The 15639-nt window shown below is 33.7% G+C and overlaps 1 protein-coding gene across 1 annotated transcript in view; it reads left to right on the forward strand.

The window, feature by feature from the left end:
• CACNA2D3 (calcium voltage-gated channel auxiliary subunit alpha2delta 3) overlaps positions 1-15639 on the forward strand; it is a gene marked incomplete at both ends in the record, with an annotated part of 393832 nt that overhangs the window by 189538 nt on the left and 188655 nt on the right. The window contains 2 exons of the mRNA XM_079540355.1: positions 5899-5988; positions 8325-8438. Of these exons, the coding sequence (XP_079396481.1) occupies positions 5899-5988; positions 8325-8438 (204 nt within the window). The remainder of the gene's footprint in view (positions 1-5898; positions 5989-8324; positions 8439-15639) is intronic.

The following is a 15639-nucleotide window of genomic DNA, read 5'->3' on the forward strand; positions in this document are numbered from 1 at the left end:
ACTAGATGCAGTTAGCAGAAAGTAAATAATTAGAAGACTAATGCAGTAACAAGACTGGGTGAAATTCCCAATAAGGGGTTGGTAAATACAAAATTAGCATATTTATTATTATTTAAGCATGCTTAATTGTCTGTTTATCTGTCTTAGGTCTCCAAAAAGGATTGCTGACTGCATTACTTAGCTGTAAAAAAAAAAGAACAGCAAAATCCAATCCAACCCAAAACAAAACAAAAGAAACAAAATTCACAACACCAAAAATGGAAAGGCTCACATTTAATTCAAAAATTAAAAATTGATTTTAATTTTTTTAACAGATGAATAGCCATTCTGGACCCTCATAACTTTTAGCTAGCATCAGACCGTTGAAAGTGGCTCTGAAGTTTTCTATTGCAGCTCCAGGCAACTAATTTGTTTAACAGGGAGCTTGTTTTTAATTTGCTATATTGAATCTTGAGTTCTTTGACCAACAAATCAGCTTCTAGCTTTTCATATCTGGTATTTGTTTATATGAAAAAAAAAAAAAAAAAATCAGCCTACCAACACAACATGCTAAGGAAAATGAGTGATTGGATAATCATCAACAGCATGCTAACCTGTAATTGCTCTAGCAACTAATCTTAAATAAGATGCTTATTCATTTTACAGATGTTAATGCAGATTTATCAACTGTTTGTGTGGGTAGGCTTCCCTGTGAGGTACCAGTAAATGTCACTGTCTGTTTTTTCACTGCTTTATATATTGATGTAGCTCCTCCTCACAAATCTGATAAGTCATTACTGAGTATATCTCAAATATTAACATGCATGGATGAAAATAGGAAATAACAGTTATAGTGCAAGTCTTTGCAAGAATTAGTAACACAAAATCTGGAGAAATCTTTAACTCATTAACAGTATTTTTCTCTAGGAATTTCACCTTTGTCAAACAATAGTATTGTAGTTAGGTGATGTAAATGTATAAATTATAGTGCTTGTATCAGATGTGAACTTTTCCTATGTGGAATCTGTAGAAAATACTTTATTCATATATGCTTAGACTTTTAGACTAACTATGGTCCTGCAACCCCATCTAATTATGGCATTCTAACCAATGGTAAATTATTTCTAGTAATCTCAAATCAGATAGATTAAAAGATAACTGTATAGTGGACTGCAAATATTGAGTAGCATCTTGTCAAAAACACAATATTATTAAAACCAAATAATAGGTTTTAATTAAAATGTTGAAAACTTTGTGTAATTGGGAATTTAAGCATAACTCAAGCTACTGATGCAGAGGCCCTACAATCAAGAAAAAATAAGTTTGCTTTAACAAGGTAAACAGTAAGGTAGAAGGTGGATGAGGAATTAATTTGTTCAGATGCGTACATCAGTTAGCTTACCAATACTCCTGACTGAAACCTCATAGATACATGGAAGGACCTTACGTGGGCTGGTAGACATGAGTGGATTTTTCTTTACTCTCTTTGGGTTATCTTAGAACCCTAGAATAGCTTAGGTTGGAAGGGGCCTTAAAGATCACTGAGATCCAACCCTCTGCCATGGGCTGGTTGTTACCCACCAGCTCAGGCTGCCTAAGTTTCCATCTGGCCTGTCCTTGAGCACCTCCACAACTCTGGGCAGCTGTGCCAGTGCCTCACCATCCTACGAGGAAAGAATTATTTCCTAAAATCTAACCTAAATTTCTCTTTTAGTTTAAAGCCATTCCCCCTTGTCCTGTCACTATTACGCTGCGTAAAAAGTCTTCCAAGTATTGGAAGGCTGCAATGACGTTTACCCAGAGCCTTCTGCAAGATATGTATTTCAACTACTTCTAAAATGATTGTAGATACCTCTACAGCTGAACACATCCATGCTTCTTTACTGTAACTAGACGCATCTTCTTCTGTTGAGCTCTGGCCCTATAATTTTGTAATCAGACATCAGAGTCTGATTGTCATAATTGTGTGCCTAATTTGCATTTAGAATTACCAAGATTATGCATGTCAATTAGATATTTGAGTCCACAATTAGATATTGCACGTTATGGTAATTGCACATGGAAATTAAACATACAGTTGCGGGCAAATGCTTATGCACACTGTTAGTTGAGATACTGAGTTCAAGCTTTAGATAATTCAAATACAAGGTCTCCAATATGGCAGTAAAGAGAAAGTGAGATGGACCAATATTATTGCTTATGCAGTTTGGTATTAAGTAAGCTTTTTAAAATGAAAAGATTAAATTAAAACATGGTCTTTCTGAGTTTTTATGAGCAAGCAAACCTGCTTTCTGGGATCTGTTTTGTTTATGGAAGTTACTGAAAGTAAAATTGAGGAGTTTGTTATCTCATTCCAAAGTCATCTATTGTTCTTTAAAATGATGATTCAGTGGTTTAGCTCCTGTCCTGACGTTTTTTGCAGTAGTACATGGTTGAATTATAGCTGTCTTGCAGGACATCTGTAAGTTACTAAATTATTGGATGGCAGTTGCAGATACCTGTCAGCAGGTTATCCAGAAATTGTGACCGGCATACCAGGTTGAAAATTTGGTATTCTCATGTTGAAATGGTACAATGCTTTAAAAATGCCTTGGCTTTCTAATAACAAAAGGAGCACTATAGCATGGCTGGTAAGCATGCAGCAGTCTGCATGTGCGGAAATGCACTAGTCCATTTTCATTGTTTACAGTGAAACAGCCTGAGCTAGATAATGTGTGGACTGTCTGAGGAAGTTAGTCTTTGTGTTTCCTGTAAAATGAAACATGATGTCTTTCAGTGTTTCAATTAATGCCACGCACTCAGAGCGTCTGGTGTGATAAAGAAGGAAACAAATGTTAATTGGAATGTTATGGAATTTTTTAGTGGACATACACAGTGCTGAAACTCTTGGGGGGAAAAAAAAAAGATTTAAAACACTTCAAAGATAGAGAATGGAGTCAATAAAAATACACATTCATTTTAGTCACTAGACCTTTTTGCAGAACCACCTTGTCTAGCATTCGTCTGTTCAGAAGCCTGGGGACAGCAAACAATTATTTGTTAAAATTCATACTGCATGAAATGGATTTTTAACATTTTTACAATTTTTATATCAAACAAACATTACTATTTTCAGAATGTGTGTTTGTATATATATGTAAAGAGAGAGAGCACTGTAGCAAGAGAAAATATTTATTCTTCTGACATATAATGTGAACTGACTATACACTGGAGATTTTAGTATTTATGAGTGATTTTTGCTAATCTGTTTATTCTGTATGCTCATACTTGATAATGTATATGCTTTGTAATAAGTATTCCACAGTGCCTACTGCTGAAATACTCAAAGATTTTACACATAAGTCTAATTTTCAATAGCAAAGTAATTCTCGTTTAATTATGAAGCAGTAAAATATTTCAGAGAGAAATGTGTTTTGTGATAATTATTTAACATGCAAGATTTACAAAAAGGTAAGATTGGAAACTTATTTCCATGACAAAACTTGGTGATTTTCAATTTTCTGAAAGCTCTGTTTTGGGGTCAATAATTGTGTTATTGGAAGCATCTCTGACAACTGTGAACTGATCTTAGCCTCATGGATCTTAGAAAGACAGGCTGTAAGAACAGACTGCTCCCACAGCTTGAAAACTTCTGGTCAATGCTTACACTGAATGTTTTGAAATAGTTTTGGACATCAATGGAACAGAAGTGAACTGCTTGTTTTCAACATTTTACTTAGCAGCAAACTACATTTTCTGGTTTAAAACCATCAACTATATGTGAAATTTGTTTTGAAAGGATGTTTCCTGGAGAATTTTATAAATATATTTTAGTTTTTGAAGAATTTCTGTGAACAATTTTAAAATAATATATGTTTAAATATTTCATTAAAAAAGATATGTGCACTTTCTAAGTTTCTGTGAAGCTTGATTTGCTGAAAAAGTCCTGTTTCTGTCTGTATGCGTAGAAGTCAGTGGTCTGTGAGACTCAGTGCAAGTCAGTTGTGTTTTGAAGTAGTGATGGAAAGCACACCGTGTTGTGCTGCTGACAGCTGACGTAGCCCTTGTCTGGGAAACTGCTTTCTGCATCGCTACTCTCAATTTCCAGTCTGTGTTAACTGAAGTCAAGAATATGCCTATATTTTATGTGAGCTTATACCTAACTTTCAGAGGTATTTTGAAGTAGGGTAGGGAATAAGAAGAGGTTAATGCATTTCTTGAACGTTTGGATATTTTATATTCATTCATGTTTTATACGAAGGGCGTGATGTAAGGGGACAATAGGATTTTAATTCTTCTGCAAACATAATTAGTTTTCTTAGATATATATTAATGTTTTGACACTGCTAATGAAGTGACAAATTTTCCTCTTACTATCTTATTGAACTGACCTTTTTATCCATCTGTGGGATCTTAAAAAGTGCTTTCCTCGTTTGTTTTTTTTTTCCCCACTACGTGTGTCTTCATTTTCTTATTCCAAATCGTTATGTTTATAAATTATAATTACAATATAAAACTGTGATTTGTATTACTATGCAATAGTAATAGAGTTTACTTAAGTTAGCTGTGTTTAAGTTGGCAAAAAAAATCGTTTTGCAATTTAGGTATGTAGAGATTTATGCTATTGCTTTTTATTTGGACAAATAAGACTGTGCCTTTTGGCTGTTCAAAGCATTGAGCTGCAATGAACTACGTTTACTAGGTCACTGTGGACTAATTGTTTTGAAAAAGCAGCCTGTTTTCGTGGCAGTAGTGTATGCTTCAAAATCGCCTAGAGCTAGGATGTAAATTTTCCTCATTTTGACAGACTGAAATTTATTAATGAAATAGAAAGAACTCTGCCTTCCAATATGCAGAATAATATCTTTTTATTCTACGAAGGAAGATATGTATCCATCAGATAAAATCAGAGGTGTCACGCTTGCTAGTTGATATTTCATTCATAGTCCTTCTTTTTATGTCGGCATGACTCATGAAACTGGATTTTATCCTGTGTAATTCCTTAAAAACCTAAGAGACTTTATTTCTTCTCTGAACATATTATTTGCAAAAGGAAATGCTACCATACTTTTGAAAATGTGCTTACTTAATCTAAAAGTTAGAACTACAAATTAATATTTGTATTATAGTATAGCCCTTTATTTTTTGCTGAGTGTAAAATTTGTGAAATTGTTCAAACTTCTGACATATCTGGAGAAATAAAATATGTGACAGGGGAACTGTTGGAACTGGATGATCTGGAGTCCCTTCCAGCCCAAGACATTCCATGATTATATGATTCTCTGTTTACTATGAGAGGAATATAGGATGAATGCTGACGTGTGTCAGAATTGCTTGCCAGAAGATTTTACCAATGCTTATGGACAAGCAATTATAGCAATGCATAATTGATGAAACATTTAGAACTGCAAAAATAAGGCTTATGGCTATGCAACATAAACATGAAGATAATTGCCAATATTTAGCAAGACCTGTTCTCTTAATATTATGCTGACATTGATAAACAGCTTGACCAGCAATGGGCTAAACAGCTAAACAAAACAATAGGATCTACCAACTTTTGAGGAGACATAACACAAAATAGGACATGAAAACTGTCAGTGAATAATTATTAAGTAGTATTTCCTGAGAGCTAAAAGTTTAATAACTACAATAAAAAAATATTATATGAAGATATGTATATGAAGGTATGTATAAAAACAAACTAAAAGGCAAATAAAGAACAGTTTGACTGAATAACTGGTCAAAAAAAGTCTTGTGACATTTTTAAGTTATTCTAATATGTCTGTACTTTGGTGTGACTGTCAAAAACATTGAGCAGGAACTACTATGGTTTATGAATTAGTGTATGCAGTCCTGGTAAGTCTCAAGAAAACTTTAATCATTGTAAAAATATATATAAGAATAATCTGACAAATAAAACATTCTTGTTCATTTCAGCATTTTAGGGAGCACCTTGACAAGCTTTTTGCAAAAGGAATTGGAATGCTGGACATTGCTTTAAATGAAGCTTTCAACATGCTCAATGAAGTAAGTTAATGCTTTTCAGGTTTGCGCTGCTGGTGTTTTTCCAGCTCTTTAGCAATTACTGTCGATTTTAAGGTAATAAATTAGAACCAACTCCAAAACTGTCATGACAGTAAAATAATGTCCATAGAACAAGCAATGTTTATATGTTGGGAAGGATCGTTATATTTACTAATTTTATAATTACAGTGGTTTTTTTGTTGTTGTTTTTGTTCTGTGTGTGTATATACAGTATGCACCTTTATGTGTCTATGTATTTAAATAAGTTGATTTCAGTTGCTGCTGGTAGGTGTTAAAAATATTAGGCTAATATGTAAATTTCACAGTTTCAACTATCCTTAAAAGAATACTTCTAATTATTTTCAACTTTGTCTACAACATGTGACCTTTATATGCCAGAAATCTGTTCACGTGAACTTCGTCTTAGTTAAGGATGTCTGGGTTACATTTAAAAAAGAAAGTTGGAGGGGAGGCTTCGTCTTACACTGATAGTCTTATTGAGAATCTAGCTGCGTTTTCAGAATGGTTCAGGACTTACAGTAATTAAACTCACTTAATTTTGTCTTGCAATTACCTGTATTTCAATTTCTGTATTTACCTGGGTTATTAAGATCTGAAGATGTTGATACCGAACATCTTTGAAATGCGTGTTTAAAATCCACTTTCAAATTCTTTCCAACCAGTGATTTAAGCAGGGTTCATTAGTTGCTGTAAGAATATAGAAGTGGTTGGTAGAGCAGTGAGGCACCTATGTTGTCACGTGACAACTGCAATTATCTCTTTTGGCGACAAATGTAGTCTTTGCAGTGATTACCTTTTTAAAAAAATCAAAGCCAATTAAATAAAATTCTGTGACATTTCAAAGACTGCTAATCACAACCAAATGCTCTGAGCGTCAGGATGCATTGAAATTTTTGCTGCTTACTGATGAATCACTGAGTTAATTGTAGTTCATCATAAGTCCCTTGTCATTGTTATTATTATGGAAAACACTTTCATCATTCTTGCTATTCAATAAAATTAAAGTTCTAGACAAATATGTGACAATATTACTCATCAAAGCATTTGAATTTCATCTCATTCTTACAAATATTCAAACAACCATGTAGAATAATGCATATGCACACAGATTAATATTTTAAAATAAGTATATGAAGGCATTCCCCTTCATTAATTCCCCTTTTACTATAACTTGTGCATTTCAAAGTATGTTGTTCATATGAATGTAGAGGGTCTATTTTATCAGAGGTGTTGTGATAGAACAGGGGAGAATGGCTTTAAAGTAGAGGAGAAAAGGGTAGATTGATAATGGTTTTAAAATAAAATAGGCTACATTTAGCTTAGATACGAGGAGGAAATCCTTTACTGTAAAGGTGGTGAGGTATTGGAATGTCTACAGAGATGAGATTTTTATAAGTTAAGAAGTTTTTTACAAAAAAAGTTAGGGTTCTGAGAAGATCAGCAAATAAGTGAGGGTAAGTTGACTGCAGCAATTTCAGTGACAAAGGAGTTGCTAACCCACATCAAACTAGAGTATTCTGAAAACAAATCCAGACATTTGGGTTTTTTTGGGCTGCTACTCTGCACAGGTAAGCTGATAAGGTGAGACATGGTAGACGGAAAATTAGTATCTTTCTCAGTACCAAGAAAAGAATGGTAGGATGAGGACTTGTCTAACTTGATAATGTATCTGAAATTTAGATAGGAATAGAACAAAAAGAGATTGTTTATAGCATGTATTTTAAACTTAGTACAACATGTAGAAACAGAAGTGTGTGCAGTGCTACAAATTATTGGCCTTTTCACATTTTTTAAGTGTTGTGTTTCATACAGAGTAACTGGAAATGAAATAATCTTCCAACTTTGTATTTTGTTGCTAACACCAGATTATCTAAGTTCCTTGAATGCATAAAATAATATACAAACAAAAAAGAACTTAAGGAATAAATTAAAGAAAGGTGGATTCAAAATTAAGACACAAGCTACAGAATCGAAAAATCAAAACTCATGTTACTTAGCCCAATTGACAGACTCTTCTAGCAGGAGAAGAATCCTCCTTCTGTGCAGTGGTGAAACTTTCCTTGCACGCTTCAAGTATATGTTGGTGTCTGTCTATCTGTGCTGTAGTACTGCTGTTCAACAGCATATGTATATTCATTTTGTGAGAATGTGAGAATATGGGAAACTTTGTCCTCCCAGATAAACATTTTTATGAAAAATATCATATGATATGTAATGTGGAGTGAATACAAATGCCATATGAATAGCATGTCTCTAACTGGTCTATCTTCTGTATCTAACAGAATGTGTTGTATTTAAATGAACTTTTCCTTTCACAGTTCAATCACACAGGACAAGGGAGTATTTGCAGCCAAGCCATAATGTTGATTACTGATGGAGCTGTGGACACATACGACACAATATTTGCAAAATATAATTGGCCAGATAGAAAAGTAAGTGTTTTCTCACCTGTATTTAATGGAAAAATGAAACTATCTTATGCAGTATGAAGTATTATGTCTATTAAAAAGTCAGTAGCAATCCTTCTATTCACCTAAAAATGATTTTGGCTAACTGAATGTTTCATTAGTGACAAAAATAGTGCTTGTGTGATATTGCTTGAGGATAGACGCAGCCTTTTAATGTAGTAATTAACTTGGATAATAAGATATTGTGGAAATATTAACCTTCAAGGTACATTCTTGGCTATTGTACAATGCTCAAAATTATGTTATAGGCTGTTTCCTTGATAGGAGCAATATTTTCATTCTACTCTTTATTTTATGAATCTCTATCTCCATCACAAAAAAAAAAAAATCAATTCACTGTATTGTGTTAATACTTTCTACTGTTTAAAATGCAAATCTAGTAGATTTGTTTGTATACTTTGTTTGTATGACTACAGCATGAAGCTTTTGCAGCTCAGTAATATCTCTGATGCCTGTTGGAACACTGATGTTTTTCCTCTTTAACATTGCTTCTAATAATATGTTCAAATACACTATTAGAAAGTAAGCAAAACTCTTCACTTATGTATTTCAATAGATATTTTTAATTTAAAATCGTGATAGGACTTTTTTGTGTTTTTTTTTTTCTGGTTTGTTTGCTTTTTTGTTGTTGTAAATGTTTTTGTGGAGGGGAGGAGATCAGGGAGGAAGAAGATATCAACCCTTCAGGTTTGCTCCCAGAAAGTGTCAGAATTATAGAACGTCCTGGGTTGGAAGGTGATATTATTCATTTCTATTTCTGCTTGTATTTGGTATAACTCTCAAGGAATCCAATAACATATCGGTCTAATTTGCCATCAGTGAACTTCTCCTGCATTACTTAAAACCAAAATGTGGGGAGATGTTTTTTTGTGAAGTTAAGGGTAATTGAATCTTATCCTTCAGAGTGCATGTGGGTTGCCAAAGGAAGGATTATTGCTTCTCATGTACATCATTATATGACTGGCTAGAATCATGTACTGACTGATGCTTTCTGAACGTTCTAGGAATTTTGGTTGAGATGATCATTTAAACACAATGTCCATGTATATCCAAAGTGCCATTGCCCTGGTAATGTTTGTCATATAATCAGGGCCAGACACAACAGCAAATTAACTATACGTCATACAGAATAACTAATAAACAATGCACAATGAAAAGGGAGAATAATACACAATCTGAAATAGATTATCTAAAGTATTTTTCAGGAACTCCTGATACTAATGACACAAAAAATCATAGCTTTTGTTTGTTTAAAAAAAAAAAAAAAAAAAAAAAAAAAAAAAAAAAAAACAGAAAGAAAAAAGATTTTTAAAGATTATTTCGTGCATTTTGGAGACATAAAGAAAGCATTCCAAAATTTAAGATAAAATGAGTGTGCGTAAGAAATACCTAGATGAGTATGAAATATCTATATTAAAGGTCCCATTTCAGAGGAAAGTGTAGGTGAAAAATGTGATTAAAATGACAAAACTCGAGTTACTCTGAGTCATCTCTGTTTGTCACAATAAGGATATAGCAGAATTACAAGACTGCTTTCTTTACAGATACTTTCTGTTCATTGCAGCACAAGATTAAGTGAAAACTTCTGACTGTTCACTGATTTTACAGACAAGGAAGAGTGAAAACTTAATCTGTGGTTATTCTCAAAGGCTGTCTTAGGTCTCCTTTATTGCCTTTGGAATATACTGTAATAAAATTTCAAATTTCTATTTCTTATTTTTTTTTAGAATGCAAATTAAGCCAGAACCAAACACAGTGTTATATAGTGGACAAGTATTTATGGGTTTTAAGATTTGTTTATGTCTGACAAGAATGTTTAGAGTTACATGTGGTAACACAAGCAGAGGAGAGTCCAAACATGAGGCTTAAATAAGAAAAAGATTTACTGCATATTTTCCTAACCAATTGGTCAGATACAAAGCTGGTCTGATGAGGTATGGCAATTCCAGTAGCCTATGAGTAATTGTTAATTACCCTGGAAAACTATAGACTAGCACAAAGAAATAATTGTTTTCAGACTTTTGTATCTGGATGCTGAAAGTATTTCTACCTATCACTTTTCTTTTAACGACATCCTCATATAATTCTATTTTATATAATTCTTACTGAATTAAAATAAGCCATCATGTGTTGTTTCGTTACATACTGAGGCTTTAAGTGAAATTCTGCTGGGTATTTATATTGAGTTGAGAAGGTTGGTAAATTGCATGTTTAAATATCGAATCTCAAGAGATGTTTGGAAAGGGAATGTTACAAAAGGAGGAAGTTAAATGTTTGGTATAGTATTCTCTTGCTGGCATCTTATTACATATTGTGAATGGTATTTCTTGCTCATTTTGCTCTGAGAGGCCAAATTCTGCTGGTTTGAAACTATAACAGACATTATTTATATATGAAATTATTATTCATACATACCATTTTGCCAGAGAACCTCTGTTAGCCTTCGTGGTGTCTGGCTATATAATAATCCAACAATACATGCACATATATCGACATGGTGTGGAAGATTCATTACATGCAGGAGATCATAGATGTGTAGTTTAGTGTTCATTTCAGCAAAGTGTTTACATATGTGAATTATTACATCTCAGCTAACCGAAGCAAGAGATTCAGGCATACATTAAAGAGCTTTACTGAATTAAGAACTAAACAAGTTATTCCAAACAATCCCCTCTTTAGAACTCTGTTGTGGGTCTACTTGAGCCTTTCTGAGTAGTTGAATCTTGAGCTGTTAGCGAATCTGCATTTTATAGAATATCCATTTAGAGCATGCTTTGTTCATCTCAATCTGTATTTTTATATATATATATATATATATATATATATATATATATATATATATATTTAAACTGACATAACAATATTACCTAGAATCTGAGACTTCTGAAGAATATGGTTATCTCTGTCGATATAATTTGTGTTCTGTTCCCATGTGCAGACATTTGCTGCAATACTGATAAAAACCTATTCTTGTCTGTGAAGTTCCAAATATCATCATCTTGTAATCCTCTCTACTATCCCTATTGTAATTTTCTCAGTGCAAAACTGACAGATTTGTATGTCTGAATGAATATGTTCTGTTTTAATGGGATAACATTTGTGCATTGACTTCTGTTAAGACTTAAGCTCAGTCACAGAGGTTTCCTCTTACAAGCAGTTGAAATCTTTTTTAAGGAATTTTAACAGTGGAGTTCAATTTAGTGCATTGACAAATGCCCTAGAAAACTCAAGTTCTTATTCTGCCATCTTACATCACTAGGCATTCAAATCTTGAAAAACCATGTAGGATTTTAAATCTTTTGGGACTAATTATTGAACGTATATTGTGACAATAAAATATATATCCCAATGGTTGCTGGTCAGCAATCCATTATGAAAATAGAAGCAGCAGTAAATACTGCAGAATAATTTGATTTTTTTACTTCTGACTTCTCTATGAAAATCAAGACAATAGCCACTGAGAATGCTCTTTTCTTAAGGATTGTGCATCTTGCAAACCTTACTGTCCATTTTCATATCTGTAATACTTCAATAGAATCTCAAATTATTCAGTAACTTCTGGTAACATTTTTATGCTTTCTTCAGTTTTTAAAAAAAACAGATAGAAACAAGTTATACTTGTTTGAGGAAAAATCACTCCCACAAACACCCTGAAAAAGATGACAACTGTATGTTGTGAGGAAGCTTAAAGGAAAATTTGGAAGTGTACACGAACCAAGGCAACATACGTATACACTACACAAGCTTCTTGCCTTCCTCTTGTTAAGAAGAAACCAGGACTTTCTATTATGTTATTATATCAGCCTCTAAAGAAGGAGAATTTTTTTTTTTTTTAAATAATAACAAGGGTAGCATCAGTTATAATCTGTCTTTTCTGTCTTTGTGCTTTCCAATTGCTTTAATAATATAAGACAAAAAAAAAAAAAAAAACCATGAAGAAAAATTTACTCATTATGGAGAATAATGGCAAAAGATAAAATAATACTGTTCTCACAATTAATAATTTACATTTCAGTCACTAGAAATAAACTGAACTACATATTCAGTATGTCAGATAGGAAGCAACGTGCAAGTTTTCAACTCAAGAATATCTGCTCTTGTTCTTGTAGATTTTCTCTTCCCTGAATACTACATAAAACTTATGCAAATAAGAAATGGGTGGAACATGCTGTAAACTGTGGTAAACCATCTGAAAGTTATTTTTTGTTATAAATTTGCATGAAAAGTTGCAGGGAGCTATCATTGTGTGCAAATGGGGTCGTCTAAAGATATAAATAAATGTTGGATCTGAATATGATTTCCAACATGTACTGAATTTAAGGCTGCAGCTGATCTCCCTTATGATGTCCCTTACATTCCCAGGTACACAAAGTACCCATCATACAGTGCTTAGTTATATGTAGCGTGTCACTTATTCAAGATTCCAGTGTGCCTCTTCTGAAGCGTGTGCCTCTCCCCAATTTTGCATTGTTAAAAAAAGCCAAACCAGAACAAAAAGCTTGACCAGCCTGAAAATGACTTAATTGCAATTGCCCTGAAGTAGGTGTGCAGTTGTTTTCAATTATTTTTACAAATAAATGGAAAAATCCCTAGGCAGTTCATCTACTCTATTAACTTAATCTCCAAGAATTAAATTAACCGAGTATACATTTATTAGTTTTGCTCTCACTGTGAAAAATAAATGGCAGAATTTTCCATAAAAGGAGAGTTTTGTCTAAATACTACTTGCTACTACTACTACTTGCTGAAACATCTGTGGTAGAGATAGGTGAACACTAAACATTTGCCTTGGGTAAGCTTATATCAAACTTAAGGTTTAATTTTCATCATTTACTCATGCTATCAAGTCTTATAGGAACAAATATTCATGGAAGATGAATTTAATCCTGTATGCAAACATGGCCTTGGTTACATTATCTTTCTATCCTGCCATTTCTTGTCATTTGCAGTTGAAAAAACATTTCTCATCCCACCAATCTGTGGGAGCACCATCAATGTGGCATTTTTGTGGTTGTACTGCTAGGAATGTTGATTAGGGACCATAGGATCTGACTGGGGAATATGAACAGTTGTAGATTTCTGCTAATTTCTTGAGTATAATTTGAACCTGACTTTATGGTTTATATTCCAGTGAAAAAGAAAAATCAGACTACCATTCAGAAATGTATTTAGAATTTTATTGATTGCAAGTTTTATTCCCTATTTCCCCCATATCTCCTGTTGTGGATGCTCCATCCCTGGAGGAGTTTAAGGCTAGGTTGGATTGCCCTGGGCAATCACATCTAGTTCTAGATCTAGTGGCTGGCAGCCCTGCGTGTGGCCGGAGGATTGGAACTTGATGATACTTGAAAACTCTTGCAACCCAATCCATTCTAAGATTCATACACTATAGTGTCAGTACTGCTTGCATTTTTTTCCATGCGGACTTGGGAATATATTGGTAGCATCATGCCATTGTGTAGAAAGTAGAGATTAGTGAGGTCTAAAATCTCTCTTAGGTTTAACAGGGACCACATCTACCTTTAAAAGGCTTCAGACTGTTAGTGCGCTTCAGAATTTCTGCCTCTGCTGAGTCTGTACTGGGAGCATCCTGTACCCAGTAGCTGAGTTTATCTTGTTTTAATAAAAAATCTGTGTTCTCGGCAGTGCTGTTCCTGGGTGTCTGGAATGTAGGCAGCACACACAACCCACGAGAGATTTATCCAGTGTAACAATACTTTCTTCATCCTATCTGCCAAAAGAGTTTCTTTAGAAAATTGCTCTATTTCGGAGACCCCTAGGAATTCCCTTTTCTTTGTTTCCTACATGAGGAGAATATTTGCCAAGAGTAAAGGGACCTGTTAGCTGCTTTGTGAAATCCCTTTTTCCTTTTGTTATATAAAATCTGTTTATAGCATCTTGTATGTTATTCAGTGGAATTCCATCAAAATGAGTGTTATCTGCTCTTCTTGGGCTATGTATCTAAGTTATCTGAATTTCATGCTGAGAAGTACATGGCATCTATAAAGAGATTGAGACTGTTCAGAAATAAAAATAAAAAATGGGTGACAGAACTCATTCTATAAAAAGCATGATGGAAACTTAGCAGTATTATCATCAGTATGATTGTAATAACTATAATAGTATTTTTTCAATATTTTGATTCGTTTGAATAACCAGAACCAAATTTGTGCAAAATATTCATATACTTACACTAACAGCACGAGAAATTTGTGACTGCAGAGATATTAGCACCGTATCTGATAATACTGAGTTTTTGGCTAAAAACAATTCTGACTGATTAAGTATATTTTGACATATGGCACCCCATTTTGAAAGAAACTGCTTTATTTAGGCTGACCTAAATTCTCCTTAAAAGGTTATGTATGGAAGCTAGAGATGAGCCAAACATCTGATGATGCCTTTGTGGTACGTCATGTTTGTGCAATTTCAACCAGAAAAAAATGTATTTGGCTCTACATTTGCAGCAAGAGTGACATCTAATAAGCCATTAGATCAATGTCCTATGAATATATGTTAAATACAATATTCTGAAGCATGAAACTCGGAACTCTCCTTGTGTGTGTTCTACTTGCATAAAAAATAGGAAATCTAAACAATTTTCAAAATTGTTTTGTTCATAATAGAATCCTCACATACTTTGCCCGTATTAGCAGACATGACTAAATTGAAGTTACTCCATTTTTGGTCACATAGAAGCAAGCATGTAGAAAATTTTTGTCCTCTCTTCATAGCTTTCACAAAAGTTGCTCAAAATCGTGTCCCCTTTTCATGAAGGGAGGTGACAGTCATTAATTGGTGCCAACCAGCCAGAGAAAGCATTTCAGTTGAAAAGTACTGACACTTTAGGAAAATAGCAAATTTCTTTCCTACAAAAGTGAATCCCTCCATCAACCTCCTCAGTTCAGCTAAGAAACTCTGGTAAGCACTGTGCCTCTCTACATCACACTGAGCAACTCTTAGTTGTCCTCTTTGTTGCCAGTTATTCAATTCCATAAATACAATGAGTTAACAGTAGGAACAGCTGTCTAAAAGAGGTGTTCAGGAGCCCACTAAGGACTCTTAGGAAAATGATAGGAGTACAGCAGGCAAGTTCTTCACTCCAGTGCTCACATTTCTGACTTGCAAGTAACTACTGTCCAGATAATTCCATTAAGAAAATGTA

The sequence above is a fragment of the Tetrao urogallus genome, assembly GCF_951394365.1.
Source record: "Tetrao urogallus genome assembly, chromosome: 10".
In the NCBI taxonomy this organism is placed as follows: Eukaryota; Metazoa; Chordata; class Aves; order Galliformes; family Phasianidae; genus Tetrao; species Tetrao urogallus.